Source organism: Bactrocera dorsalis, chromosome 5 (genome assembly GCF_023373825.1).
Source record: "Bactrocera dorsalis isolate Fly_Bdor chromosome 5, ASM2337382v1, whole genome shotgun sequence".
NCBI lineage: Eukaryota > Metazoa > Arthropoda > Insecta > Diptera > Tephritidae > Bactrocera > Bactrocera dorsalis.
The window spans coordinates 64,304,764-64,331,764 of record NC_064307.1 but is presented as its reverse complement, the minus strand read 5'-3'; the positions used below and the strand labels follow the sequence as shown (position 1 = coordinate 64,331,764).

Genomic DNA, 27,001 nt, shown 5'->3' with positions numbered 1-27,001 from the left:
TTTTCATTCACACTGCAGTGCAGCGTTTTTATTTATTTTTCGTGATCTTTCAAATTCGTCAGGCTAAATGAAATGTACACAAAAAAAATCAGAGCAGAAAATTCCTTAATTGAAATATGATGCCTTTGGGCTGCAGCGCCCGAGCAACCAGTCAGCCAACCAAAATGTTGAGACACCCGCTTGCGTTGAATTTGTGACGAGTGAAGAGTCGCATAGACGTGAAGCATCGCTACTAGTACGCAACTGTTGTCTGTCGTTGTTGTTATTGTTTGCGGCTCATGTTGCAAATGTCAGCAATTGCCGTTTTGGCATGGCAATGTAGCGTCACAGCGATTTCAAGTGACGATAAACGAAATACGATGGAAAAGATGAAATATTTGTGTGAAAAGTATTTGTTTTATTTATAGAAATTAATTAATTAAGAAAAACCGCTCAGCAAAAAGACGATATTAACGAAAGCTATAGTGAATTATTTAGCGAATTCTGGAGAAAATGCCTTTCAGGTTCTTAAGCCATCGAGCTTAGTGGAACGTATAGACCGAAAATATAAGTAAACGATATATGAGGCCTGAGCCAGTCGTAATCTCAAAGGATCCCATGGATCATATGAATGGTCCGAGAAAACTGTTGACAAAATGGGTGCCGCTTTAGCTCATTCCGAACCACATCACCAATGTGAGACCACTTTACAGCAGTGTTGGACACTATTAAGCGCAATGTGAAAGTGTTACTACTTGGTTTTGTGACTGTCGACAAAATATGAATCGATTGGTACACCTCAGAGTCCAATACTATTCGATAGGTTGGAAAGTTGATGATTTTTTAGGACTCACAAGACGTGACCAACATCGACTATTTACTATTTGGAGATGCGACAAGACGGTCAGCAGACTATATTAATTTTTAGATCGTTTCCAAGCAGAATTGAAGAAGAAAGTGTTCTTCAGCCTTGACAATGTCTGTATTCGTTCTTCGACCATATCATTCATACCTGGTGCTATGCAACTTTTTTTGTTTCTTAAATTGAAAAAGTCACTCGGCGAACAGAGTCAAAGAAGTCTACGACTATAGTAAACGTATTTTTCATACGGTTTGAGGAATTTTGAACATCGAGCTGAAAGCTGACCAAATTTTAAATATACTTTTGTAGTCCAAGTACCTATGTACGTATCGGATCTTCTTCAAGCATCAAGCTACTTTTGTTTGTATGTCTGGACATGGTGGAATCGGTGAAAACCGCCAAGTTTGAAAGAAAGAAAGGCCACATTTACCCGAAAACCGATCAGGCTGCGAACGAGTCGGTGTTTCGACATTAGTTGAACGTAAAAGGTCCATTGAATGACTTGCACTTAGCAAGGTTCATCTTGCCACAAGGATAGGAGCTCTAACATTTTGTTCTACCTTTTGTTCTAATGCGGTAAGGCATTATTCATTATGAGGAACGAAAGATGCATGAAGGAATGTTAGTGGAAACATTTAGCACTTTCTCCTCGACTATCCAGCTATCTAATTAAGGCAAAGCGCTTTGTCGATAAGCGCCGACGTTTTTATCAAAACTTAGCAGTTCTGAACTTTACAAAGATCCGGCGTTTCGCCATCAGACGCGGATTTTTATCCGGCCAAGCACTGTCAAGCCGCGAACAGTCCTCCTAAATACTTCAGTGATGTTTTCTGTCGTTACAGCAACAACAACGGACGTTTCTAGCTGCTCAAGTGGTCATTCGTGGCTCCACGAATATCAGCTTGATTACCTAACCAACCTAAGGATGGAAAGAAAGGTACACCTAACATACTACAGACCACGAGGGATCCTTCAACAAACTTCTAACTGATAATAAATTTATTTGTATCGCCATTGCAATATGAGAAAGTGTCTCAGGTGCCCGCGGAAACGCAATGAACCCACCAATTACTTTGTATGTACATAAGTATATACTAACATATGTACATATTTACCTTCATATAACACTTTTTACCAAGAAAATTCTTTTGGCTTACGATTTTTCATATTCACCCAGGTACATATGTATGTATGTATATCCATACATAATTAGATATACATACATACTTATATACTTGTTGGCATGTAAATGGAAACGCCAAACAACTTGTACATATTTGAAGAATTCGACACGGAAATCTTTGCACAATTTCGTTCGATTTCAACGGAATTTTATGAGGGCTAAATAACAGTACACTCGCAACATGTGATACGATGCCACAAAAGTGACGTTTGCCACTGTTGCCGGCCACGTACAATAAATTGTTCTAATTTTCAATTATGCTTTCTTATACACCGACGAAATTTAAAACGGCTAATTTGTTGGTCCAATGTTGGTTTATTGGTTTGTGGTGCAATTTTGGGTAATTGGATGCATTCGTGGAGGTTGTTTCTAACGCGAACGTGGAAATTGCAATTGAAATATGGTAAGAAAGAGAAGGTGACTAATTGCAATGAGTCAAGTGCCATTGCAATAACGGTAAAAGTGGACGCAAAAATAGTTTTTTCTATATGGACTATATTTTGAAATAATAATAATAATAATAATTTTGAATAAAAAAAATATATTTTGAATTCATAATGTTAATGATTTTAAATTAAAAATATTTTTAATTAAAAATAATAAAAGTTTTGAGTAAAAAAATGTATTTTGAATTAATAATAATATTAATTTTATAAAAAAAAATATATTTTGAATTATTAATGATAATAATTTTGAATAAAAAAAATTTTTAAATAATAATAATAATAATTTTGTATAAAAAAAAATATATTTTGAGTTAATAATGATAATAATTTTGAATAAAAAAAATATATTTTGAATTATAATAATAATAATTTTGATTAAAAAACTATATTTTGAATTAATAATAATAATAATTTTGAGTAAAAAAATGTATTTTGAATTAATAATAATAATAATTTTGAATTTTGAATAAAAAATATTTTTAAATAATAATGATAATAATTTGTATAAAAAAAATATTTTGAATTAATAATAATAATAATTTTCAATAAAAAAAATATATATTTTGAGTTAATAATGATAATAATTTACAATAAAAAAATATATTTTGAATTAATAATAACAATAATTTTGAATAATAATTTGTATAAAAAAAAAAAATATTTTAAAATAATAATGATGCAAATTTTGAATAAAAAAAAAATATATTTTCGACTAAAAATTTCAACTTTCTACCCAATAAAATATATTCCAATTAAAATTAACTTTATCACTCAATAAAAAATACTTCCAATTAAAAGTTTCAACTTTCCACACAAAAAATGCTCGTTAATAATTTGGGTCAAGGACTCCACTCCTCAAATATTTTTTCTACATTAAATTAGTTTAGTTTTTGAACTGCATACAAAATAAAGTTTCTTTATTTTAATTAAAAAACTTTGTTTTTTCCAACCAAAAAAAAACAGAAAACAGTAAAAAAAACTCAGTAATAAATCAAAATGGCGTGCATGCCACATTGGCAACGCCTCTCAAGGATAACGAAACCAAAATTCAACCCCTTATACCGTACAGTGCTCGCTATAAGCGCACACGTTCCAAACTCATTTCGTTTCGTGAGCAGCAAAATGTTGCCTTGCATTGGTATGCGTACGTTTGTGTGTGTGCCGAGCATACACCCACACTATGAAAGATTTTCAGGCTCATTGCGAACAAACACTGCGCTCATTCACCAATTCCACCAGCCACCACCATTCATTAATGTGTGCATGGCAAACCAATCCAACTACAGCGACGGACAGGAAATTCTTGCTCAAAAAATGCGCTTTTGACTTTTTTGTATCAGTTCTTTTTGAACCACAAAACGTAGCGGTAGCTTTGCAGACGATATGCGGCACAGTGTAACGAGCGTGTGAAAAAACTATTGATTGCAAGAATTTTAAATCATTTGCAAGCAGTTGTGTGAATTGGAATTAGCGTAAAAAATTTAAAAAATTATGTAAATTCAATTAAATTAAAAAAAAATTTAAAAATTAAATGATGTGCCATTAATGATAGAGTGCAAGCAAATTACATTTAAATACAACTATAAATACTATACAGCAAGATTTATAAATAAACAAGTGTTTACAAATTATATAAATCCATAGTGTGTGCATAAACGCTACGCATTATTGTCCAATGTTTGACAAGAATATGGATACAACGCTTTCATCATCGTTACACGTTGGTGATATAGATTCCACAAGTTCCGGCGGCACATCCTCAGACAATTCGACAGTTATGCAGGATAATATGCATTCACCAGTGCAATATGGTAGTCTTTATATACCAAATTCAAGTAAGAAATCAATATAAATATTAAATTAATAAAAAAGTTATAAATATAAAAAATTATGATCAACGAAAGTACCTATTAATTATTTCAATAATTAATTTGCCGCACAAGAACTGAAAGTTTTCATTATAAAAATCTGAAATCATGTCAAAAGAGGTACCTTTGATCAAAATAGACCCGGACTTACAAAAACACAAATTCACTACCTAAATATATTGTGAAAATTAGACGGAAATTGTAAATAAAACTTAAAATATTTAATTATTCACCAATATTTATTTTGTCGCCTTCAAAGTAATCCCCACCAGATGTAATACTCGTACACTAATGCCAACGACTTTTCCAGTTCTGGAAACACTTTTCATACGCACTTTTTGGGATGGTCTTGAGCTTCTCAGCGAATTCTGTTTTAACTCTTCGATCGACTGAAAACGGATTCTTGGGAGCGGCAATTTCAGTTTGGGGAACAAGAAAAAATTACACGGATCCAAATCTGGTGAATACGCTGATTGACCGATGGTACTCATTACGTTTTTGGCTTTAAATTCGGTCACAATTGTGGCTCGATGTGATGGTGCATTATCATCGTGTAAAATCCATGAATTGTTCTTTCACAATTCCGGCCGTTTTCTATGAATGTTCTCAGGTAAACGCCTCAGTACCGTCAAAGAGAACTTCTTATTGACCATCTGTCTTCCCGGAACATATTCATGATGCACCAAACCACGAATATCGAAAAAACAATGAGCATCACCTTCAACATATGTACATAAATCGAGCAAAATTTCCAATAAATTTTGACAATCCATCTCTTCTTATGAAACACATTTTTAAATTTTTTCAAGTTTACCAGCTAAACTGATGGAACTTGTGTTTAGAAAGAACGGGGCGAGTTAGTTTAAGATCCAATACTTGCTTTGAGAGTGAAAATAATCATGTTATCAGACGTCTTTGTCCAATAGTCCATGCGAAGCTGGAACTTGACTTTTTTTGCACGGTCAACGACAGGAACCGAAACCGTTTTGTTAAGACTTTATACTCTTTGTTATATTATATCTTTAGACGGTTTCGAGCCGTCGGTTACTACTTGATTCTACTAGCCCTAAGCAGTAGCTCGAGTAAGAGTAACCTTGAACTGCTTGGTGATGTTTATACTTTTGGCAATGCTGTCGGTATTGAGAAGAGCCAATGGTATTCCACCACTTAAGTCCTTCATTCGCTGGGACGAGATTACCTTACCTCTGCCAAACCCTCCTGCTATCATTTGAAGCAGTGTGTGTTTGGTTACCTGACTGATTACAAGGTGAAGTGGTGTGAGGTGAAGCATGACTTCAAGTGCTGATGTCGAACATGTGCGCATGGCACTCAACTTGCAGATGCATGCCAATCGTTAAAGCTACGACAGTTGGAACTCTACCGAAGTTTGCGATGCTTTTGAGGCCCAAGCCACCGTCCTATACGTGATTATCGGTCGCACGATCATGGCGTACAACCACCTGACAATCAGGTCAACATGCTGCTTACACCGCAGAGTGGAATCCAGCGTTAAGCCAAGATATTTGACCACATTTGTTATCTCTACCTCCCTGCTGCCAGGGTTAGGTTTCTGAGGCCGAGCAGAGACCTACGTCTCGTAAACGAGACGATGTTCGTTTTCGAGAGATTGATATTCAGCTCACTACACCATCCTTTAGCCAGGTTCAAACCCCATTGTACTAAGTCGCAAAGAGTATCCTCGAATTTGCCATCCTCTTGTAGTGCCGAGACGACTCCTAGTATCTCCTGGTGCGCAGTACGACCTCTATTCATCTGCGCACCGACGCTCCCACATTCCTTTCTTCCAGTGCTCTGACTAGACTCTTGTGAGACGTGTTGTCAAAAGCAGCTTCGATGTAGAAAGTGTTAAAATATGTAAAAATAAATATCTGAGGCACCATAATAATAAAAAATTTAAGCTACTCTCAAAGTTCAACATAAATAGTCGAAGTTGTATGTATACATACTATACATATTATATATGTATACCTTTCCATTGTATCCTGATATTTGCAATGTTTATAAATATTTAAATGTATAATGCTAAAAAATAAGGAAAAACTGTTAAGAGCGTCAGGGAAAATTTAGCTTAGAATGGCGCATTTCTCAAGCATTGAATTACCTACATATACCATACACAATACATACAGACAATTAACAATAACAACTTGAGCATAGAACATTATAAAGTAACATAATCCAAAAACCAACGAAACATTTATGAGAATTTATTGTTATTGCATGTATTATATACAAACATACATGCTATGTATTTTACATACTTACATAATAAGTGGATGTGTACTTAAATATAAAGTATTATGTGAAGAGTTATTTTTTTCGTACTTAGAGCATAAGCGACCAATCATTTACATTAGTGCTTGGCTTGAATCATTTTTTCGATTTTTTCGTTAATTTTCACTTTCAAAAATAAACTCGGATAAAATTTATTTTAGTTTTTGTAGCATAAAAGGAAATATTTTTTGAAAATCTTGATAAAGGGCGATCCATTGCGAGGTTCTCTAATCTTTTAAAGAAAAACCTAGAAACTTCAAATTTAATGGTGAATTTTCGAAAGAACATTCTTTGATATTTATTTTTTCAAGATTATCTCTTTCAAATGTTGGCTGTCTCAGTTGGTCCATCCGTTGAGTTCAATTTTCCATGACTTGTTGGAGCATTTCGACAACTAACTAGCGAATGACCAGCGTGATGTTTTGCTCCAAAGCCTGAATCGAAGCGGGATTGTCTGCATAGACTGTACACTTTACATAACCCCACAGAAAAAATCGAATGGTGTGATATCACACGATCTAGGTGACCAATTGACCGGCCCAAAAGGTGAATCTGCTCACTGAAGTGTTCTTTCAATAAATCCATTGATTTATGCGATGTGTGAGAGGGAAGTGGCGCCAAATGTCGCCGAAATCAAGAGCTTCAGGCGTCAAATATCTATCGCAAACCACACCAAACTGTTGTTATTTTCGGGATGGGATGGCAGCTCTTGAATCTCTTTATGTCCCACTTTGTCGCAAATGCGGCAATTTTGCTTCTTTAGATACACATCGAGCCAGAAATGGCCCTCAACGGTGAACAAAATTTGGCTCGAAAATGTCGAATCTTCTAGGAACTTTTCAAGAGCTTGGGAAGATCCAGCCGGTTCAATTCTTGCACAAGCAATATTTTGTACGCTTTCATTTTACGATCTCGACGTAAAATTTTTTATATATTAGTTGAAAGCCAAGCTAAAGCCAGGTTTTACTTTTACTACTATTTACTAACCTTTTTAATATCAATTTTCAGATTATCGCGGCAATATCTCCTGCAAAACTGTGTTACACTTCGATAAGTTCCCCGCCTACGCGAGTGACAAAGACATCGAACGAAGATTCTGCGATATAAGTATTGATTATGACAAGTCACCACCGCCCACCGCTGCGGGCTCACCGCTTTATCCCGCACTGAATGGTATTATATATGAAAACGGTGTTGGTGATCATAATAGTAATACAAAAACAACACTCAACAGTGAAGCAATCAACAGCATTAATCGCCCAGGTGCAGTGGGCTTGAGTGGCGGTGGTCAACTGATTTCCGGTATAACAACAACACATGGTTTAACGGGTGGATTTCAATTGGATCGCAAATTTTTGCAATTCACCACAGATCAGGTGGGTGTCAATTAATATTTCTCAGTGCAAAAATTGCTCACACTGTGACATATGTATGTATGTATATTCAATATTAATATTTTTTGTCGCATTATACAGATACAATGCATGTGTGAAGCACTGCAGCAAAAGGGTGATATCGAGAAGTTAACCACCTTTCTGTGCAGCCTACCCGCCAGTGAACTTTTCAAGACGAACGAGAGCGTGCTGCGTGCCCGCGCGCTGGTCGCCTATCATCGTGGACAATTTCATGAACTCTACAATCTCTTGGAAACGCATTGCTTCTCAGTGAAATTTCATGTGGACTTGCAGAATCTTTGGTTTCAAGCGCATTACAAGGAAGCAGAGAAAGTGCGCGGACGTCCATTAGGCGCGGTCGATAAATATCGTCTGCGTAAAAAGTATCCATTGCCGAAAACCATTTGGGATGGCGAGGAAACCGTTTATTGTTTCAAAGAGAAAAGTCGAAATGCTTTAAAAGATTGCTATATGACAAATCGTTATCCAACGCCGGATGAGAAGAAAACATTATCGGAGAAAACCGGTCTAACGCTGACACAAGTATCCAATTGGTTCAAAAATCGAAGGCAGCGTGATCGAACACCGCAACAAAGACCGTGAGTATTTGATAAGTGAAAAGTGTTAGTTTAAGAAACCTGTAAGAGCATTAGTGTGAGGTCTGAAGGGAATTTGCTCGAAGCTCTGAATCTTACACCATCCATATGATAGTTGTATATTTGACCTTAATGCTTTTTTAACCGTTATTCCTGCGTAGGAATAGAAATCTCTTTCTGTCCAAACATTTTTCGACCTACCAACAATGAGTCATCGGATCGTGACGAGTAACATGTCCATTTTTTGTTAATGAAGTTGTTCATTCCGCAACCTTAGATGTAAACTGGGTGTTTTGAGGTTCATTGTTGCTCTAATACATACAATTTTGCTCAATTTATGGTGATCCTCGTTGAATAAAATGTTGATACAGCTGTTTGATCTCTCTGACTTTAACTTCCTAACCATTTTAATTTGTAAGGAATGTGATTTGAGGATTTTATAGGTAAATTTAAGTCGCCCCACCACTTTTAAATCGACAGTCCAAGTTTTTAAAAGCAGTTCATGGAGTTCACTATACGTCTTTGAGCTACGTGGTTGATCCTCACGGGTTGGCATATTTGTTGAATATTTGTTCTCGGTACATTTTCTAATTAAGGAGGGAGTCTATTCAGAGGCTTAAAAAATCGATTTTTTTGAGAGTTTTTTTGGGAGGGAAAGAAATAATTGATTAAAGCGAAATTTTTGGGGCTCATAGTTATATATTTAAACATCATACAAAAACTTTTTTGATACGAAATCTTTGATATTGATTTGACTGTAAGGACAAAAAGGCCTGCCACCTGGCCGGAGATCGCTGCGAAGCTGGCAGTCCTATGTGCGAAGAGGGGTGAAGAGATACCACCTAAGCACATCATGACGGTATTTTTTCCCAGGAGCGCAGGATGACCTTCCGAGTTCGCACTTGGTTTTATCAGGAACCAAAACGAGGGTATCATTACCTCAGCTTGGAGAGTAGTCGAGAGCAGCGTTGAGACCACTGGATGAAGTCTCAACATATGATGATGAGTTTTACAAATTTATCCGTCAGCAGGGATTCTCTGGGGAAGCCTAGCACATGCTAATGGACCAGGAACCCATTCATTTCGGCATCAACGCAGTCAAGCATGTTGCTACCGACACTGTCTTAAAAGGGCAACTAAATGTGTCTCCTAGGGTGAACTAAAACCGGTCCATTACAGAACTATTCCTATGACCTCCGCATAGAATTTGACCACGTGAGCCTAAAGGCTGAAACACAACTTTTAACGGACTATAGTCTAAATTCCAGCCAAAATGCTCTACCGAGTCAACGAAAATTGACGAAAACGGCCTGAGATATGCAAAACGAGCTGTGATTGTCATTTGATTCAAATCATAAATGGCATAAAATGCATTACAAAAAAGCAGAACTTATTTTAACCAAATTTTAGTACTTTAGTTCTTTTTATTTTCTACGCAGGTTCTGTTGGTTTGATCGCTACAAACAAGAAAAGTCCATGAATGTCTCAAAAATCGCCTATTACACTCGCCATTTATTCTAACAAATCGACATGTGTACTTCAATAAGGAACGCGTACCAATTTACATGATAGAATAACAAAGAAAAAAGGCAAAATGGAGCGTGCTTGAAAGGGTCTCACATTACAGAAATTTAAAGAAAAACTATGCACTGAATGGAGCAGAGCCTTTATGGTACAAACATATGTATGTATGTAGAATGCGTCAATAGTCACAGCGGGCAGCCACTTGACTTTTTAGAAGGGCGTATACGCCAAGTGGTTTCCCTTTAACTCATAAAACACGCACACAACTACACGCATACATGTGTACCGGAGAGTGGGAGTCGATGAATGGCCAGTGCCTATTCCGCTAGTAAATGCGGAAAATTCAATCGAACCAAATTGGCATTAAAAATCATTAAATTAAACTGACCGTTAAACAAAAAAATACAACAAAAAGGCATACGCATAAGACGTCTGTATGTATGTAGATGTGTTGCGCATGTGTAGCGGGACACGTACTATTTCCTGTTGTGATTTACATACATACGTGTACATAGCTAATTTCGTTGTTGTTGTCCGGCGGCTGCGTAAATTCAATTTACACATTTAGCACTTGAGCGTGTTTTATGTGGCCATTTGCATCATTGCGCCGCTGCGGTTCGTTGGCGGGCGAAATGCACTTTGCTTATTTTTTATTTTTTAATATTTTTAGACTTTAAGTCGCCAGAAGTTATTGCATTTTCTTTGTAATTGCCTTAGCAATGAAACGTCGCATACATGTACATATGTATGTTTACTAAAGTGTAAGCATGCGCAGCGCATGTGCCAGGATTGCAGCTTGTAGTGCTACGCAGAAGAACGCACAGTGGGGTGTCGGACGAAATTATACTTTTCACGCATGTTTTGCATTAAAGTATTGAATTTGGTATAGTTTTTTAGGTGACTATAAAGTACAGTGTGGCCAAAAAAAATTTCGTGTTTAGATTTTAAGATTTAGTAGAACATTTTACAGATTTACGAGATCGGGTAAAACTATGAATTATGGGTCAAAGCCCATCCACCACAAAAAGTCATCAAAGAGCTTTAATGGAAGTCCAATGTTGAGAAGTGAGTGAGGAAGACATTGGCGAACTCACTGTCAACTGTAAAGGAGTTATTAAGATCCGGTGGAGTCTCTCACCAAAAGTAGTGCTTTGTACTTACGAAATCAAAGTTAAGTCAATACTGTTCTAGACAGTATTTGTATGGTGTAAGAAGCTCGACAAAGCCTCGCTGAAGCCTGAAACGTGTTGAACGAGCGACTCTCATTGGCAGCGGTTCACTACGTACAACAGCAGCGATGGTACTTTATGTCATTATACCTAAAGCACTCGTCCATATAGCCGACAAAAGCATTGCTGCGATGGTTGCTATCAGATTCCGAGAAGCCGAACACATAAAGGATCCCAGGGTAGGACATTCCTAAATCCTCTCACAATTCGATTGCATCCCTGATTACTTGGACCACTGTGCCGCGGAACCTAGTCCTAGTGGCTTCTTCTCTGTGCATATATGTACCTTCAAGAAATATGTTAATGGAGCGGAGTCGCTGTAGAAGAGGCTCAGTGAGCTTTTTCAAGGATAGATCGAAACTCAAGGGGAATATTGGAGAGGGATTATTCTGACAATCAATCTTGTTCAGATTGTCAGACCATTGTAGTGTCTTTCAAGCCGAAATGGCAGCTGTTAAGGTAGATATACTTCAACGAGGTACGAACTATTTTAGGGAGATATGCATCCACTCCGATAGCAGAGCTGTTATACAGCCCCTGAACTCGCTGACATTGAGTTCAAAGCTAGTCAAGGAATGCATAAACTCACTATCTGTGGCATCAAGCTACTTCCATATTAAACTTGACTGGTTGATTGGTCATATCAGAATCTTGGGAATCTGTAAAGCCGATAAGCTCGCTAGAAAGGGCACCCTTACCAAACCAAAGGGAACAAACGAGTATTCCGCGGTCGTCGTGCCTTCGAACGCTGGATCTATGGGCCTCGCAAGAGCTCAGCAAGCGTAGATAAGCAACCAGCACTTGCGTGGTTGCGAGATCCTTCTGGTCCAGAGTAGAACGCAAAAGATCCATAAAACTACTAGCTCTTAGTAAGATGCCCGCAATGATATGTGTCCTAACTGGACATTGTTCCATTGGCACTCAGGCGGTGAGGCTAAAAATTTTAGAGGACGTAACTTATCAAAATTGCGGGAAGGAGATGATATGGCAACGGTTAGATACTTTATGCTTCACTGTCAAGCTTTCGCCAGACTAAGGTTGAAATATCTTGGTTGCGAATTGGTTGGAGTAGATATTAGCTAGCTTTATAAATTTGTGGCTGGCTCCAGGTGCTATATAGATTTATGACAGACATTTTGATTCGTACTTAGGAGTTCTGGGCATCACAACGGACAAGCGTCTCAACCAGTCTAAGTGAGATTATTTGTGGCCTCCCGAATATCAGCTTGTTTACTTAACTTAACCTAACCGAAAAAGTTAGAGCTTGGGTTAGAGAGATGTAAAAGGCTTTTAGGAATTTGTATAGTCGGCTGAACATATTTTTACTAATACTTCGGTTATAAAACACGTTCATAAATGACATTTTTTGAAAAATTTGAATATCTCGCAAAATCAACTAGAGTGCTTCACATATTCGCCAGTTTTTGATTTCGGTAACCATTTACAGCTCACGAGATTCAAATACATATTTGCTTCATTTGATCATCATTAAATTCTTTGTACAATTTTTAATGCTCATTTTTAATTTGTTTTTGTCTTTTCAGTGATATCATGTCAGTCCTGCCTGTTCAACAATTGGATGCAAATGGTTTCCCCCGTATGTTCAATGCGCCCAGTTACTATCCGGAATCTATATTTAACACTCAATAGCATAAGATCTTACAATTTTAAGAAACTTCCTTGTTTTCATAAGGAAACGCACATTTGAAAATTATTAATGAAAGAGAAACATTGTATATATTATATAGTAGTAAAGTCCATTGAAAATGGCGAATTAGCATAAATTGTTTATAGATTTAAGTTAGTGTTAAAAAAAATTAGATATGTATGCTTGTTTGTGGAGAATTTAAAAACGTGGCAATACATTTCAAAATATAAAGGAGAGAAAGTAAAAATTGTCGATTTTATTTAAAGGGTACAAAGGATTTTTATTCAACTAAACTGTTTGCCGCGATAAAGGGGGATCTCAACATCTCTTATGGAACGACTCAACACATTTTGGTTACTGTTTTGGGTATAAGGCGTGTCAATACTAAACTTAAAGACCTGCATCCTTAGCAAGAACGTAACTGAGGACTCTAAATTCATCAAAGGAATCATTACTGATGACGAGAAGTGGGTTTATGAATATGACGTCGAAACTTAGTCCAACATTCTAGCGAATGGTGAAGGTGAATCAAGGTGAAAATTCAAACATTTTTCTCACCACGATAAACATCGCTAAGACAGGTTTGGCTCCATGTGACTTATTTGCTTTCGAAACTGAAAAATACAGTTAACAGTGATGCCATGAGTCCATTGAAAATATTAAAAGTCTTTCGCTAAAGGTACAGAAGGCCACCCCAACAGAAGCTAAAATCAAGTGTTCCCACGACAGTCAGGTCCAAATCACCGGAACAGGCCCGGACATTTATCAGAAATGTTTTCTACCGCTACAACAAAAACAACAAGAAGTGTATATAAAATTATATTAAGCATTAGTTATATAAGCTTGCTGGGAACCTTTTTTTAAGGCAACAAAAAATGTTTATTAAAGTAAGTGAACTTTTTTGTCACTTCGTATTCTTTCAGCTTAATTCTTCATTGAAGTTTTAAATATTTCCAAACATAAAGGGTATACAAATTGTATTGAAGCAACCCTGCGCTCGTTATTAGCAGACCGGTGAAATGTCATCACGTGACGTTTTTTCAATTTGACAGCTGTATCAAAAGAAAAAGTTTACAAAAGCAACATCAAAAACCATTGGCCGGTGAAATTTGTTGAAGTTACTACAAAAAGTTTAATTAAACTAAATTGTTTATTATACATAATGGCCAACAAAAAGGGTAACAATGCGGGCGGACGCACACAGCAACAAATAAATGTCAGTTAACTCACATATACTTAGAATCTAACACATTACAAAAAATTAACATAAATTTTTACACAGGATTCCAAAGACTACAGTGCATTCAAAGTGGTGTTCTTCTATTGTTCGCTAATCGTGTTCCTGCCTGTCGCAACATTTTTCCTGCTTAAATCTACTGTGCTGGAACGCTTTTTCACAATGTCTGAGGTTACCACCAATATTTATTCGGCGGTTGGCGCAGTTGTAGCCTTACATTTAGCGCTGGGCTTGTACATATATAAAGCATATTTTGGGGGCAGTCAACATACCGAGTCATACAAAAAAATCGACTAATGACAAAAAATGTAAGCATAATTAAAAGTGATCAATCAGAAAAGTATGGTGTAAGCTACGGATTCTTCGCCGAAGAACATGTGACTCAATTTGGGTATTACCATAAGTATACTTTAAATGTAAATGCACAGATAGACATTTTTATAACAAATACTATAAGAATTTTCCTACATTCATGTACGCGTGTTTTAAATTGTTCAATATAAATAATTTATTTAAAACTACGTACAAACATTTATACAACATGTTTTATGCGACCATAAATGTAAAATAAAAATATTTGTAAATAATAAAAGATTGAAAAAAAAACTGTAAGATAATTAAATTTTAACACCTTTTAATATATTCAAAAGACTTTTCTCTAATGTTTATCAAAATTCCTGCATAGAGTATATCTATTTTTACTTTCACTTTAACAGAACTTCTACTTTCACACACACACAAAACACAGGCATGCTCATACATACGAATCACAGCCGTCACCGTTGTTTGTATAATCTGACATTTTACAAAGGCACATTTTAGTGCCATTTACGTGTTTCCTTCCGTGTGTAAAAAATAGTTATAATTTATATATAAATAATAAATGTGTTAAATAACAACTGCATCTTCGACATACACACACTTCAATTCCAATTGCAATGAAATTTATCCCTTGGCGTGGTCAACATTTACGCTTATACAACCAATGGCTTAAACAATTGGGCAATGCAATTGGTGTGCTAGAGCGCCCCAAAGTCTATAATCTAGGTGCTTGTTTTGAGGTGGATGATTTGGTAAGTGAATAACTCACGCTAGTTAATTTTCCATAAAAAGCGAACTCATTCGAAGCATAGAGACCTATGTACATAATTTATGGGTAGATGGACATGTAATTAATTAATTTTGATAAGCAAGTGATAAGCAGCTGATTGTAGTGTTGACAAAGGTGTATATGAAACTGATATGATGTGTTAATTGCTTAAAAACTTTACTTTCTACTACATTAAGTTTTTTTTTATTCTACGCTTTAGTCATACAAAAATACAATAACAAAGGGCCGATTTGTTAACTAGCCAGCGATGTTTATAAACATATGTTTATGAAATTTACTGTAAGTGGTGCCAAATAAATATCGATTATACTTTGTCTTGCCATAAATTAGCGTTTTTTTATATTATGTTTAACTAGAGGAAATCAAACCTATCGAGCCATAAAAACTGTTCGCGAAATTATTCTCATAAGAAGGTTTAGAAGATGTGGTAAAGCAGTAAAGCAATACTCTTTTTGATAGTGAGCATTCGATCTTCCAGTAAGATTCTGCTTCTGCATACAAGCAAAAACTACCCTACAGTGGTTTTAAAGCAATATTCCTGATTTCATAACTGCAAATAGCATCTTCAATACCAATAGAAACTGCGTAAGCTGTATTGATGGCTTGTATAAATATAAGAGAAAACCATTTCCATTAATAATTTTTACATCGACGGTCTCGTTTAATTTTTATAACGCCCTGAACTTGTTACAAAAGTTATGGCATAAATTTTTAATTTTGTTACAATATGTAGTCATTATATATAATAATATAAGAGTGTAATGTACTCTATATTATATAGAATTATATGCAAAGAAAATTTCATAACGAGACTATCGCCACTAACGATTTTGCACATCACTAGTTGTGATAAAACATTACCACCCCCTCCTCCCACTTGTTGAACTGTATGCTGGATAAAAACCAATCATTGCTATTCCGTGTGCTGTCATAAATTATAAATTCATAAAAGAGTGGTTATGTAAAAATTATTATTCTTTAGTGAGGCAAGCAAAACCCATCTCACCTGTGTCAATAAACAAATTGTTGGTTTCATAAAAGCAAAGCAACAGTTGCCGTTGCATTTACATACATATATGTATGTTTATAAACCAGCAGCTCAGCAGTTGATTTGCTTTCGTGTCAGATGTCAATATAGCTGGATTCTCCGTGAGCTACGTATCGCCTGTTAGGAAGTAGCAATATGTGCTTGTTAAATGCATCTTTTGCAGTGTTCATCATTCTTAGTGTTAGCGTATTTGCCAGCAAAGATTCTCAAAGTGGCTTTGCTGTGGGAAGGAATGAGGTATTTAAGCGTGAAATGTTCTAATTACAAATATTTTTGTCTTTTTATAATAATTAGCCAGTTATTGAATTAAATTTCTATAACTTTCAGTTAACATACCGCACTGAGGAACTATCACATGAAAAATTTCTGGCCTACGCTCCACTCTCGGATGTACCACACTTACGAAAAGTCACCAATAATTTACTCATTCCGCGAGTTGTTGGCACAACCGGACACACGCAAGCACGAGACTATATAACGAGTAATTTGCGTGAACTTAATTGGTCCGTTGAACACGATAAATTCCATGATACAGCGCCTATTTTGGGAAAATTGCATTTTCATAATATCATAGCAAAACTCAATCCAGATGCTGAGCGTTATTTAGTATTTGCATGTCATTATGATAGCAAGTATTTTGAAGATTTTGAATTTATTGGCGCAACAGACTCCGCAGTGCCATGTGCCATGCTACTGAATATGGCACACGTATTACAAACGGCGCTTGAACCATTCCGTAAGACAAAACTAAGTTTAATGTTTATATTTTTCGATGGCGAAGAAGCTTTCAAGGAATGGGGACCAAATGATTCAATTTACGGTTCACGTCACTTAGCCAAGATGTGGGAAGCGGATGGCACCTTAAACCGTTTGGATATATTGGTGCTATTGGATTTAATTGGTTCGGCTGATCCAACCTTTTACAGCTTTTTCCCTAATACAGAAGGTTGGTATTCGCGTTTGGTATCGTTGGAAGAGCGTCTTTCGGATCTAAATATGTTGCAACGGTATATAAGCAGTGGTGTATCGCGTCAGTACCCAAATCGTTATTTTCAACCAAATACATTACGTTCATCAATGGTTGAGGATGACCATCTGCCTTTCTTAAGACGAAATGTTCCCATATTGCATCTAATACCGCTACCGTTCCCCACTGTTTGGCATACGAAAGATGACAACAATTCCATAATAGACTATATTGCAACGGAAAATATCTCATTGATACTCCGTTTATTTATGATGGAATATTTGCAAAGCGCAACTGATGAGAAGTGAATTCTGACAAAGCAAGAGGTACAACGCAAAGAGTACTTACGTAGAATGTAAGAATAATCAACGTGATATACTATCTGGCTGCTGAAATTAACACTATTTCATTATAACAAATGACCACAAGCTCCTGGGAAATGGAACTGACAAACTTATGTACAAATTGACTTAAAAACAGAAAATATGTATCCTATATAAAATGCTATATTGCTTTTACAAAAGTATCAGCTTAGCGTACTATGTATTTATATACATATGTACATACATTGTACACAAATGCATTTTAGTAATTATTGAAAGCTTTGCCAAGCATTAATAGCTAAACCTGATTTAAAATAAAATTTCATTTGTAAATTAATAGTACTATGTAAGAAAATTAGCTATTGTGTATTGAAAGATAAATTGTATATTTTAATATAAAGTTATTACTTTGAGAGACAACTAAGAATATACCACAAATAATGGCTATAAAATATTGAAATAAGTGTTTTTATTAATGTTATTTGGTTTTGATATGAATTTTTAACATTAAAGTTACTCATGCGCTCATTGTTTTTGTAGGAAATTTGCCGATAGCGCTGTTTATAAAGCCGATAACATTAGCTATTAATCGGGAAGCTACGACAAATTTGAACGTCACTAGCGGCGCTTATTCCGCAACACTAGAACAACACCATATGTTTTTTGACGTTTCAATAGAACCGATGTTGTAACCTATTGCTGCTAATTCTATTAATTTGTGAGTTTTAATAACAAGTTAATTAAAACATTTAAAAACAATGCTTATGCTGAGTAGATCGTCATCGCTAACTATACGGTAAGTGTCTAGAGTTGAAACAACATTGCAATAATTACATAAACGTTTTATTTTACGTCGACAGAGTGCTGGTATCTCGTATAGCCGGCGCACGCAATTACAGCAAAGATTACGATTCATCCGACGACGAAAAAGAACCAAAATCAAAACAAAAAAATAGTAAAGATGTGAAAAAAACTGAAACTCAACATACAGCTACACCTAATAAGGCTGATGTGGAATCCACTGAAGAGCCGGCCATCACGCGCCTGAACCGTTTGCTATCTAGCATGCCAACAGAGAATACCTATTCATTTGCAAATAAAAATAACAATGTAACATTACCACGACCAGGTGATGCACATAAAAAACGAAAAGAAGAATCTAAAAAAGAAACTGAGACGAAAGATATTTTTGTTGCCGCAAAACGTGTGGCTTCTCTAGCGGGAGATGGTGAGCAAAACCAACAAATAGAATCGGAATTGCTTGCTAAACTACTAGGCCATAATCAAGAAGAGAAAGATATAAACAAGTCGAACAATGCTGCAACAAATAACGCGAGTTCAGAATTAAGTCTAAGGTAAGTGATCAATATACATATCAGTTTAAATGCACATTAATAAAATTCTATAATTTTTATTGATATCCACTCTACAAACAGTGAATTAATTGTGGGTATGAAAATTGATCGCTCACAACCACCAAAAGAGTTAACACGTGGTGAATTTGTGCGTCGCTCTATTGCGGCAAAAAGTAAACCACACCAGCAACAAAATCAACAAAGTGTACGTAAAGAACGTAAACGTGAAGCAGCAACCTATACAGGCAGTGTTAACTTATTTGGATCCGAGCCGCTAGGCATTTTCAAAAATGCTGCGGAACTTCGTGATGTACCCGATATACTCACCACCTGGGCACATCTACAGAAAAATGAACTAAAACTGTTGGTAACACATCCGCCCGCAAATTATTTTGAAAAGTTAGCATTATGGACGGATCAAGGAAAAGTTTGGCGTTTTCCAATTGACAATGAGCAGGATCTAAGTGAGGAAGCGAATGTAGACTTCTCTGAGCATATCTTTTTGGATCAACACTTAGAACCATGGTGTCCAGAAAAGGGACCCATACGTCATTATATGGAACTAGTGTGTGTCGGTCTTTCAAAGAATCCATACATAACAGCAAAAGAGAAGAAAGAGCATATACTGTGGTATCGTGACTACTTTGAGGCGAAAAAGGAAATACTTAAAGATTTGATTAGCCAAGAGAAGAAGCCAAGCGCAAGTGGAGAACAGAAAAAGCTGAGTTCATAAGCTAATTGGCTAGTTGTATATGTGTTGTGCAAATAAATATAGAATGTTTTCACAAAATTATGCCAAATTTTGAAAATTATTTTCAAAAACAAAAACAGTATTTGAATATAGTATATTGTAAGGGAGATATACCATATATTATTAACATGTATTTTCAAAGCCAATTATCGTATTATCATATTTTGAATTTGTTTTTGGACAGAAATCTATTGAAAAGTATACATACATACATAACAAGTACGAACATATAAGTGGTTTAGTGTGTATATTTTATAACAGAATGCCAACTATTCAGAATTGCACATTTTCATACATTCTTGGATTGCGTTGTATGTTGTCGTCCATGATGCGCTTACGTACAAGCTCCCACTTATCAAGTTTCTCTAATATTTCAGGCACCAGCGAACGCAATGCCACACGTGAAGCTTCAGGTCCGTCACGTAATTCCACATTGGTTTTGAAATTGTAATTTGGTGTGTAGCCATTCAGTTTAAGGAAATGATCAAAATAAAATGGCACGATTTGCTCTTGTATGGTGTCCATTACACCAATACTATCGCGAGCATCATGCAATTGCATAACATCACCCTCATCATGAAAGGCGCGGAAGAAGAATTTCGTATGTTCGGTAACGCGTTGCTCCTTGAATGAGATTTTCTTTTCTTTCTTTTTGATAATAATACGTGGTAATTTGCCTTTACGCTTCGGCTTCACATAGGGTGGCTCTAAATTGCGACGCACCTTTTTCATTTCACTCTCGATGCGTTTCTCCACCAGATAAGCTTGTCGAGAGATTTTACGATCATAAGCACGACGACGCCGTAACTGTGCCTCAATACGACGACTTTCCTCAACCGGTATAGATTCGAATTTAGCTGAAAGCATAATGCAAAGGAGATTTTCATCAAGTACGAGCAGTCAAGATGTGTGGAAGACTAAACTCTAACCGCATATGTGTGGAATTCTGTGTTATATGTATGTATTAATCGTTCGCACAGTCTAGACGGTTAGTTCCTTAGAGTAGGTTAGGTTAAAAGTTCCAAACCAAACCAAAAACTAATCCCACTTGTTTAGCTGAGAGCGCCGGTCTATATCTGCCTAAATAGGTGAGGTTAGAAGGACAGCAAAAAAAAAAAAACGGATCCACTTGGACAACTGACAACACCGATTTATTGTAATACCTAAATAGGTTAGGTTAAAAGATCGATCCAAAAAAACGAATACCACTTAGGTGGCTGAGTACGCAGGTCTGTTGTGGTACCAAAATAACCTAAAGAAAACAATTGATCGAAAAATCAATTAAAACTTTACAAAGCGCCCGACAAAATTTTCAAGCATACCGCAGCACACCTATAGAACATAGACCGCAAAGAAGTACTGCGATTGCTGCATTATGAGAGCAAGTAATTTAATCGCTCGCCAGCGTTCTGTACAAGCTAGAAGTATCTAACAGGTGTTAGTAGTTGATCTAAGCTTAGGCAAAGTTCAGAGTTCTAGCGCTAGAACGTAAAAAGACCAGTGTCTCTAGTTTCATTGTACATTATTGAAGTCTAGTCCTCCTCAACCTTCCAGTCGAAGCTTTTATAATGAACCTATTTAAAATTCTCCAGACTTACATATTAGCTCCATTGCAACTTCCGAAATCATGGCCACCATTTCCAATGGCTCGAGATCGTCCCCTCCGCCGCTGCGCATATTTTCAGGCACTATTTCACGCCACACTTCTATAATGACCGCGCGATGTTTGATGAAAGCTTCATCATTGAAGGAACTTTCAACCGGTTCCGACAGGAAATCCAATGTGCGCAGCTTCATATCCGTCGCACGATCGGACATAAAATATAGCTTGGCGCATTTACGCGACACGTACGATTGTTTCTCACGCAAATCCTCCAAACACCAAACTTCAAAAGTTTCCAAACGGCTCTGCAGTTCGGTGTGTATGGATAGTGTGAAATGCATTTCGAGTAGCAAGACGAAGGTTTTAATTTTTAAATTCTCTATGCCGCGCATAAAACTATCCGCATTGGGGAATACAATCAATATCGGATGTAAATTCTGCATATAGACATCCTCGTAGTAGCTCTTAATCGCCCATGCGTCATCTTTATCACGCTTACGTATGTTTACGGTGTTGCGTTTCATTATAGACTCTTCGAAGTTTTCCAATTCAATAGTTGTCTTGGTACAACCTTCACCTTCTTCACCCTCTTCTTCTTCCTCGTCGTACTCTTCGTCCTCTTCACATTCGGAACCACGCTGTGAGATTTTTTCTATACGATGTATCCAATCATTTTCGTAACGCCACTCCGAATCGCCCAATAGATAATGAAAGTTCTGCAACATAATACGACGTATCCAATGACCCTCAATAAAAACGATATCCATATTGAGTACAATTTGTTGACGTTCCAATTCACGAAATTCACGCTTTAGAGCGTCTGTACGATCATAATATGTTTTAACCTAAGAAAGAAGTAGCTTCGTAAAAAAGTGATCCATTATGGAAAGCACTGCCCTATAAGCCCATATAGCCCATGCTACAGAGGACGACGGCAAGAAAAAAAAAGTGTTCCTAAAGTAGGCCAGAGGATTCTACCAACCTGATGCACCACCGACATAGCCGATTCATATTCGCGTTTTTCCCATTTGGCGAATAGCTTTTCATATAGCGACTTCAAGCGCATCATGTTCTCCCAATGATGCTCGTTGAGACGATCATAGATTTTGGTGCGTACTATTTGTCCTTGTATAAGCATAGACTCGAATTTCAAACGCAACGCGTCCTTAATAAATGAGCTGCCCGTTTTGAAACTGAACATCTTCACGGGCGGTCGATTTTTCAATTCATCCACATAGTTCTCGTCAATATCTGTCGTCACAACACTGCGATACTTGTGCTGACCGCGGCCAATTAGTTTCTGACGTACATCCTCCACCGGCACCTCGAGGCGCAAGCGCAAACCATTTTGTAGACGTGTATTGAATGTGAAGAAACTATCTTTGGCGGCATTAAGCTCATTCTGTGCCTTGCCCTGGCCGGTAAATGGCAGTACTTTAAAGGGATTATTTTCCTCTGCTTCGATATCGAGCGGCTCGAGCTTGAAGCGACAACGGTTCATCGGCTCAAATGGCACCACTGATTTGCGTATATAATCGAGTGGAATTTTCGTTTTTCCCTCCATAAGTAAAAAGCTGCCACTATCGTTAGTTAGATTCGTGCAAACCGAACTGCTGAGCGATGTCAGACATGATTCAATACTCTTGAGATCCTCTTCAATGTCTTGTATGATTTCTTCACGATCCACCGTTAGCTTTTGTCCCTGCTCTTCGCTGACTTTGGTTTCATAAAGTGACTTACGTACTTCATGTAAAAAATCGAGGTACTCTTTTCTGCCGGGAAAATTGAGCGCCTCTATTTCATTGCTTGGTCGACTATGAAAGTAAACATCCTTTGATTGACACAAGTCTTTGATACGCAAAGTCTTATCGGTGGTGAATTGTTTACGCGTGTTTTGCATATAGTCGGCAAGCAATGCCTTTGTATCGCATTTCGCTATGGTCAAATCCATACCAACGTATTGATTACAAGGCGGTTGTGCCATACGAAAATTCTCCATAAGTACATGATCCTCCTTGCTTTTGCCTTTGGTCGCTTCGGCTTTGACAATTTTCGGCTGATAGTGTACATCTACCAGTTTTTGTTGCATATGATTCCAGTGATCGTGATGGTGACGTGCTTCGAAGATTTTCGAATACTCACGATTTGGCACCTCGCGCAAATTACTGAAATGCACATCGTCTGTTTTTAGCTTCAATAAATGCGGCTTATGCACTTCGGCTACAGTTTTATCGAATAGTTGCGAAGGCACACGCTCACCGAAATAGTCACGCGGCTTACGCGGATGGCGACGTATTGTGGTTTCGCGATGCTTGGGCGCTGGCATATTACCACGCATAGCTAATGGCAGCGCCACGCTTTTGGCTAGGCGCGCACGTCTATTCTCCTCTTCCTGATCGACCAACTCCGGCTCCGGTGTTGGCACCCATTCGGAATCTGTGCCCGTATCCGATTGTTCGCATTTCGTTTGCAAGCTCGACTTTTTCACCTCATGGCATGGTATACCCAGCAATTTGAGACGTTTCTCTTTAATCTTGGCCATCTTTTGCTTCTTAATATTCTCCTTGGCAGCCATGTATTCCAGCGTGGTATTCAATTTCATTAGTTCGGTTTTATCCAGCATTGCATGTTGCGCTTTGAAATTACTCAAGTCTTGCACATGGTCGGTGTAAAGAAAATGTATCAGATTGAACTTCTTCATTGGGTACTCCAGTCGTGGTCGCACCATTTTAAACTTTTTACGTAAATCACGATCGTAGTGACGTCCCAGACGCTTCTCGATAAACTCACGTACGGCACTGCTCTTTATTTTCGGTAGCTTGTAGCCGAATTGTGGCTGAAAAATCTTGAGTAGCGGATCATCTGGACCGCGCAGCTTCGGTATGCCCTCTTCAATATCCATTTTTACCACCTCCTTCTTTTGCACCAACTCCGCTAGCCAGTCTTCGCGTGTTTTACATGTTTTTTCTTTGCGCGTACCGCCGGTTTTTTCTGTCTGGTGTCGCTTGCCGCGCAGGCTTTTGCCCAATTTAAAGTGGAAGCCGCGCAGCTGATAGTTGCTGCCATGTTTGCCCACTTGGATATCGTCTTCGTCGTCACTGGACTGTTCACTCAGCTCAGGGCTCTCACTGACATGTCTTGGCGTATCGCTGCTCAGCTCGATTTTCGCTTCCGGATAGTCTTTCAACTTGCCGAAATTCTCTAGATAAAACTCCTTTTTAACAAGCGCATTATCGCGTTTGATGCGGTTTTGCGCTTTTAACTTCTTTTTGAATTGCTTGGTTTCGCGCATTGTATGCGGATATGTGGTCGCTGGCTTCGGCGGCTTACGCTGTAGCGCTTCTATCTTAATTTGTGGATCACACGCGGCATTTATGCTGTTCAAAACTTCAGTAAAATGTTTCATAGCTAACATTGTGGGTTTGAGTTCCTCATTAATTTTATGTTGCGCCTCTCTTGCTCTGTCCTCTTCTTCTGCCAATTCTTTGCGTTCTAAATAAAGATTCTTATAACGATTACGTCGATTACGATTCTCTTCTTCAATTTTTTGTTGATTATATGGTTTGTCGGCTGAACGAAAAAGTTTGCAAAACGGCACTGGTGGCTCACTGCTTGGCACATCCTCGTGCTGCGTACGATCGGGCACATCAAAGCATTGCGGCACTGCTAGACGCTCATTCTGCAGCTCCTCCTCAACTTTGTCCTGTGTCTCCTGTTTGACGCGTCGTCGCTCCATATAACGCATGATGCTGCGGTAGAGACTCTGATTTTGTATATCCTGCTCGTCGGCCTGATAGGTTTTGCGATAATCAAGTCCTTGAAAGTCCAGCTGCATGGGATTCTCTAAATCGATTTGATCGCATATGAAGGACTCTGACGATTGTGATTGCGTCTCACCGCAAACATTGTCCGCATATTTAACGGTTTTTGTCAATATATTGAATTCACGTTTTTCCGAAAACGCTTTAGTGCGCAAAGCCTGTGGATTTACCAAACAGTATTTCTTACGTGGATCTTGTGTAAGGAAGAATTTTTGACGCGTACGTGATAATTTAGCGAACTCTTCGAAATTCAATGGACAAGCGCCGATAAATGGTTTTGGTGCGCCGGCCACAACGCTCTCGCGGCATGGCTTCTTCCATTCGGGTCCGCGAAAAACCATGCGTTTAGCGCCGGACTCTTTGTGTTGCGTGTCGACCATTTCCTGTGATGTGACTAGATTCTCATCCGATAGCTTAGGGAGTGGCGTAGTTTGTATGCTCAACGAGCTGCTTTTACGCTTCGACGAAGTTGGCGTGCTCGAACAGGTGCGTTTGAATTTCTTCGGTGCCGCTACCAGCCAACCATCAAAATGTGAGTTGGTCGAGCTGGTAAAATCGTAGCCTCGTTGTTTCGGTGGTGGCGTAGAGGTTTGGGATTCTTCTTCTGACAAACGCAGCTGAATAATCGGTACATGAATGTATGGTTTGGTTTTGTCTGTGCGTTTATCCGCAGTCCTGATGTCTGATTTCTCCTTGAGTAAACTCTGCGTGGAATCACATACTTCGTACGGAGATTTAGTTGCACGTTTCGATGGCTTAGTGGTTGTTGAACGTTTTTTCACAAGTTCTTCTCGCACACTCGTATTGGATTTAGTGCTGTGAGTGCTTAATTTAATCTCTTGCACCGATGGCTTCGGCTGGTTGTAGTAGTTGGACTTCCTCAATGTTGGCATTTTTATTATTTTATATAAAATATATAGTATATGTATGTAAAGGTATTCTTATAAATTTGAATTCAATATAGAAAATTTAAAATTTTCTTTCTCCACTATTTGTCACTTCTAATTATGAAAGATGAAGGAAATGTGGCACACTTTTTTCATTTGTATATTTATCACATGTTTCACTTTGAATTGAATGTGTTTTCGAACACAAACTTAATGTTAAGTTTTTCACGAAGTTTGTAGTACCTATAAGGAAATTATCAGCGTGGCGAGCTGAGCGATATTAGCCTTGAGTTCGTAGACTATGTGTAAGAATCAAGACACCTTAGCTCTATCTTCATCTGGTCACAGCGAAATTGCTGGAAACTGTAAGGCTGATAATCTTGCTAGACTAGGTACTTAAGATTCAATAATTACGGAATGGGAACGGGTAGGAGCTCCGTTGGTTTACTGTGATTCAGCAAGAGGTGGTGGTGGTCGACAACGACCAGCTGTGAAGTCGCAAGGTCTTGATTTTGCCAGATCAAGGCTTAAAAATTTCTAATCTCATACAGGTGAAATAACGGAAATAGGAAATAAAATACTTAAGCAGGTTTTTGATTAGTTCAAGCCGTTTTAGCCGATAGCTAATATACAGCTAAAAGAGTTCTTCTTTTGGCATCACCAAGAACTATGTATACATACATATTTTTGGGATATCGTTCTAAAATTTTATAGACGTCCCACTCTCTCTAAAAAGCTGATCATTAGTCCCATCCCCCCATATCGGACCACTATAGAAAATTTTTCACAGGTTATGATACAATTTTCGAGCTAATTGTTTAGATCAGACGACTATAGCTTACAGCTGCATTACAAGCTGATCGATGAAAATCCA

At 37.6% G+C, this 27,001-nt stretch overlaps 5 protein-coding genes and 1 long non-coding RNA gene across 7 annotated transcripts; 4 read left to right on the top strand and 2 right to left on the bottom strand.

Annotated features, from left to right (window-relative positions):
• The first annotated feature begins 3,750 nt into the window (after window positions 1-3,750).
• On the top strand, window positions 3,751-13,348 carry LOC125778796 (homeobox protein SIX6). The gene is made up of 4 exons (XM_049458063.1): window positions 3,751-4,305; window positions 7,642-8,009; window positions 8,109-8,626; window positions 12,921-13,348. The coding sequence occupies exons 1-4, from the start codon at window positions 4,146-4,148 to the stop codon at window positions 13,024-13,026; spliced, it is 1,152 nt and encodes a 383-aa protein (XP_049314020.1). The 5' UTR covers window positions 3,751-4,145; the 3' UTR covers window positions 13,027-13,348.
• A 720-nt stretch (window positions 13,349-14,068) lies between these two features.
• LOC105227894 (vacuolar ATPase assembly integral membrane protein VMA21 homolog) lies at window positions 14,069-14,829 on the top strand. Its single transcript, XM_011207435.4, has 2 exons — window positions 14,069-14,240; window positions 14,307-14,829. Exons 1-2 carry the CDS (start codon window positions 14,187-14,189, stop codon window positions 14,556-14,558), a joined length of 306 nt encoding a protein of 101 aa, XP_011205737.1. The 5' UTR covers window positions 14,069-14,186; the 3' UTR covers window positions 14,559-14,829.
• Window positions 14,830-14,969: 140 nt separating this feature from the next.
• Window positions 14,970-18,164, top strand: LOC105227895 (glutaminyl-peptide cyclotransferase). 2 transcript variants are annotated; one of them, XM_011207436.4, is made up of 2 exons: window positions 14,970-15,334; window positions 16,748-18,164. In XM_011207436.4, exons 1-2 carry the CDS (start codon window positions 15,200-15,202, stop codon window positions 17,693-17,695), a joined length of 1,083 nt encoding a protein of 360 aa, XP_011205738.2. In that variant the 5' UTR covers window positions 14,970-15,199; the 3' UTR covers window positions 17,696-18,164. The 2 variants fall into 2 exon arrangements, with proteins under 2 accessions (XP_011205738.2, XP_011205739.2); XM_011207437.3 differs by lacking the exon at window positions 14,970-15,334 and adding an exon at window positions 16,253-16,657.
• Window positions 16,006-16,551, bottom strand: LOC125778602 (uncharacterized). The gene is made up of 2 exons (XR_007422810.1): window positions 16,379-16,551; window positions 16,006-16,297 (listed from the first exon to the last, which is right to left on the bottom strand). It is a non-coding gene; the product is annotated as an uncharacterized LOC125778602 (long non-coding RNA).
• A 183-nt stretch (window positions 18,165-18,347) lies between the features above and the next one.
• Window positions 18,348-19,856, top strand: LOC105227896 (28S ribosomal protein S31, mitochondrial). The gene is made up of 3 exons (XM_011207438.4): window positions 18,348-18,506; window positions 18,571-19,065; window positions 19,147-19,856. The coding sequence occupies exons 1-3, from the start codon at window positions 18,469-18,471 to the stop codon at window positions 19,796-19,798; spliced, it is 1,185 nt and encodes a 394-aa protein (XP_011205740.2). The 5' UTR covers window positions 18,348-18,468; the 3' UTR covers window positions 19,799-19,856.
• Window positions 19,857-19,889: 33 nt separating this feature from the next.
• Window positions 19,890-26,240, bottom strand: LOC105227897 (uncharacterized). The gene is made up of 3 exons (XM_011207439.4): window positions 22,402-26,240; window positions 21,415-22,264; window positions 19,890-20,673 (listed from the first exon to the last, which is right to left on the bottom strand). The coding sequence occupies exons 1-3, from the start codon at window positions 26,131-26,133 to the stop codon at window positions 20,090-20,092; spliced, it is 5,166 nt and encodes a 1,721-aa protein (XP_011205741.2). The 5' UTR covers window positions 26,134-26,240; the 3' UTR covers window positions 19,890-20,089.
• Between the last annotated feature and the right edge of the window lie 761 nt (window positions 26,241-27,001).

Bases quoted from the DNA above. Each gene is read 5' to 3' on its own strand.
- LOC125778796 (XM_049458063.1), top strand. From the start codon at position 4,146: ATGTTTGACAAGAATATGGATACAACGCTTTCATCATCGTTACACGTT. The intron at 8,010-8,108 runs GTGGGTGTCAAT...CGCATTATACAG, and splicing joins TGCAATTCACCACAGATCAG to ATACAATGCATGTGTGAAGC. The intron at 8,627-12,920 runs GTGAGTATTTGA...TTGTCTTTTCAG, and splicing joins CGAACACCGCAACAAAGACC to TGATATCATGTCAGTCCTGC.
- LOC105227894 (XM_011207435.4), top strand. From the start codon at position 14,187: ATGGCCAACAAAAAGGGTAACAATGCGGGCGGACGCACACAGCAACAA. The intron at 14,241-14,306 runs GTCAGTTAACTC...ATTTTTACACAG, and splicing joins GCACACAGCAACAAATAAAT to GATTCCAAAGACTACAGTGC.
- LOC105227895 (XM_011207436.4), top strand. From the start codon at position 15,200: ATGAAATTTATCCCTTGGCGTGGTCAACATTTACGCTTATACAACCAA. The intron at 15,335-16,747 runs GTAAGTGAATAA...TATAACTTTCAG, and splicing joins GTTTTGAGGTGGATGATTTG to TTAACATACCGCACTGAGGA.
- LOC105227896 (XM_011207438.4), top strand. From the start codon at position 18,469: ATGCTTATGCTGAGTAGATCGTCATCGCTAACTATACG. The intron at 18,507-18,570 runs GTAAGTGTCTAG...TTACGTCGACAG, and splicing joins TCGTCATCGCTAACTATACG to AGTGCTGGTATCTCGTATAG. The intron at 19,066-19,146 runs GTAAGTGATCAA...CTCTACAAACAG, and splicing joins AGTTCAGAATTAAGTCTAAG to TGAATTAATTGTGGGTATGA.
- LOC105227897 (XM_011207439.4), bottom strand. From the start codon at position 26,133: ATGCCAACATTGAGGAAGTCCAACTACTACAACCAGCCGAAGCCATCG. The intron at 22,265-22,401 runs GTTGGTAGAATC...CTTCTTTCTTAG, and splicing joins CTATGTCGGTGGTGCATCAG to GTTAAAACATATTATGATCG. The intron at 20,674-21,414 runs GTAAGTCTGGAG...TTATGCTTTCAG, and splicing joins AGTTGCAATGGAGCTAATAT to CTAAATTCGAATCTATACCG.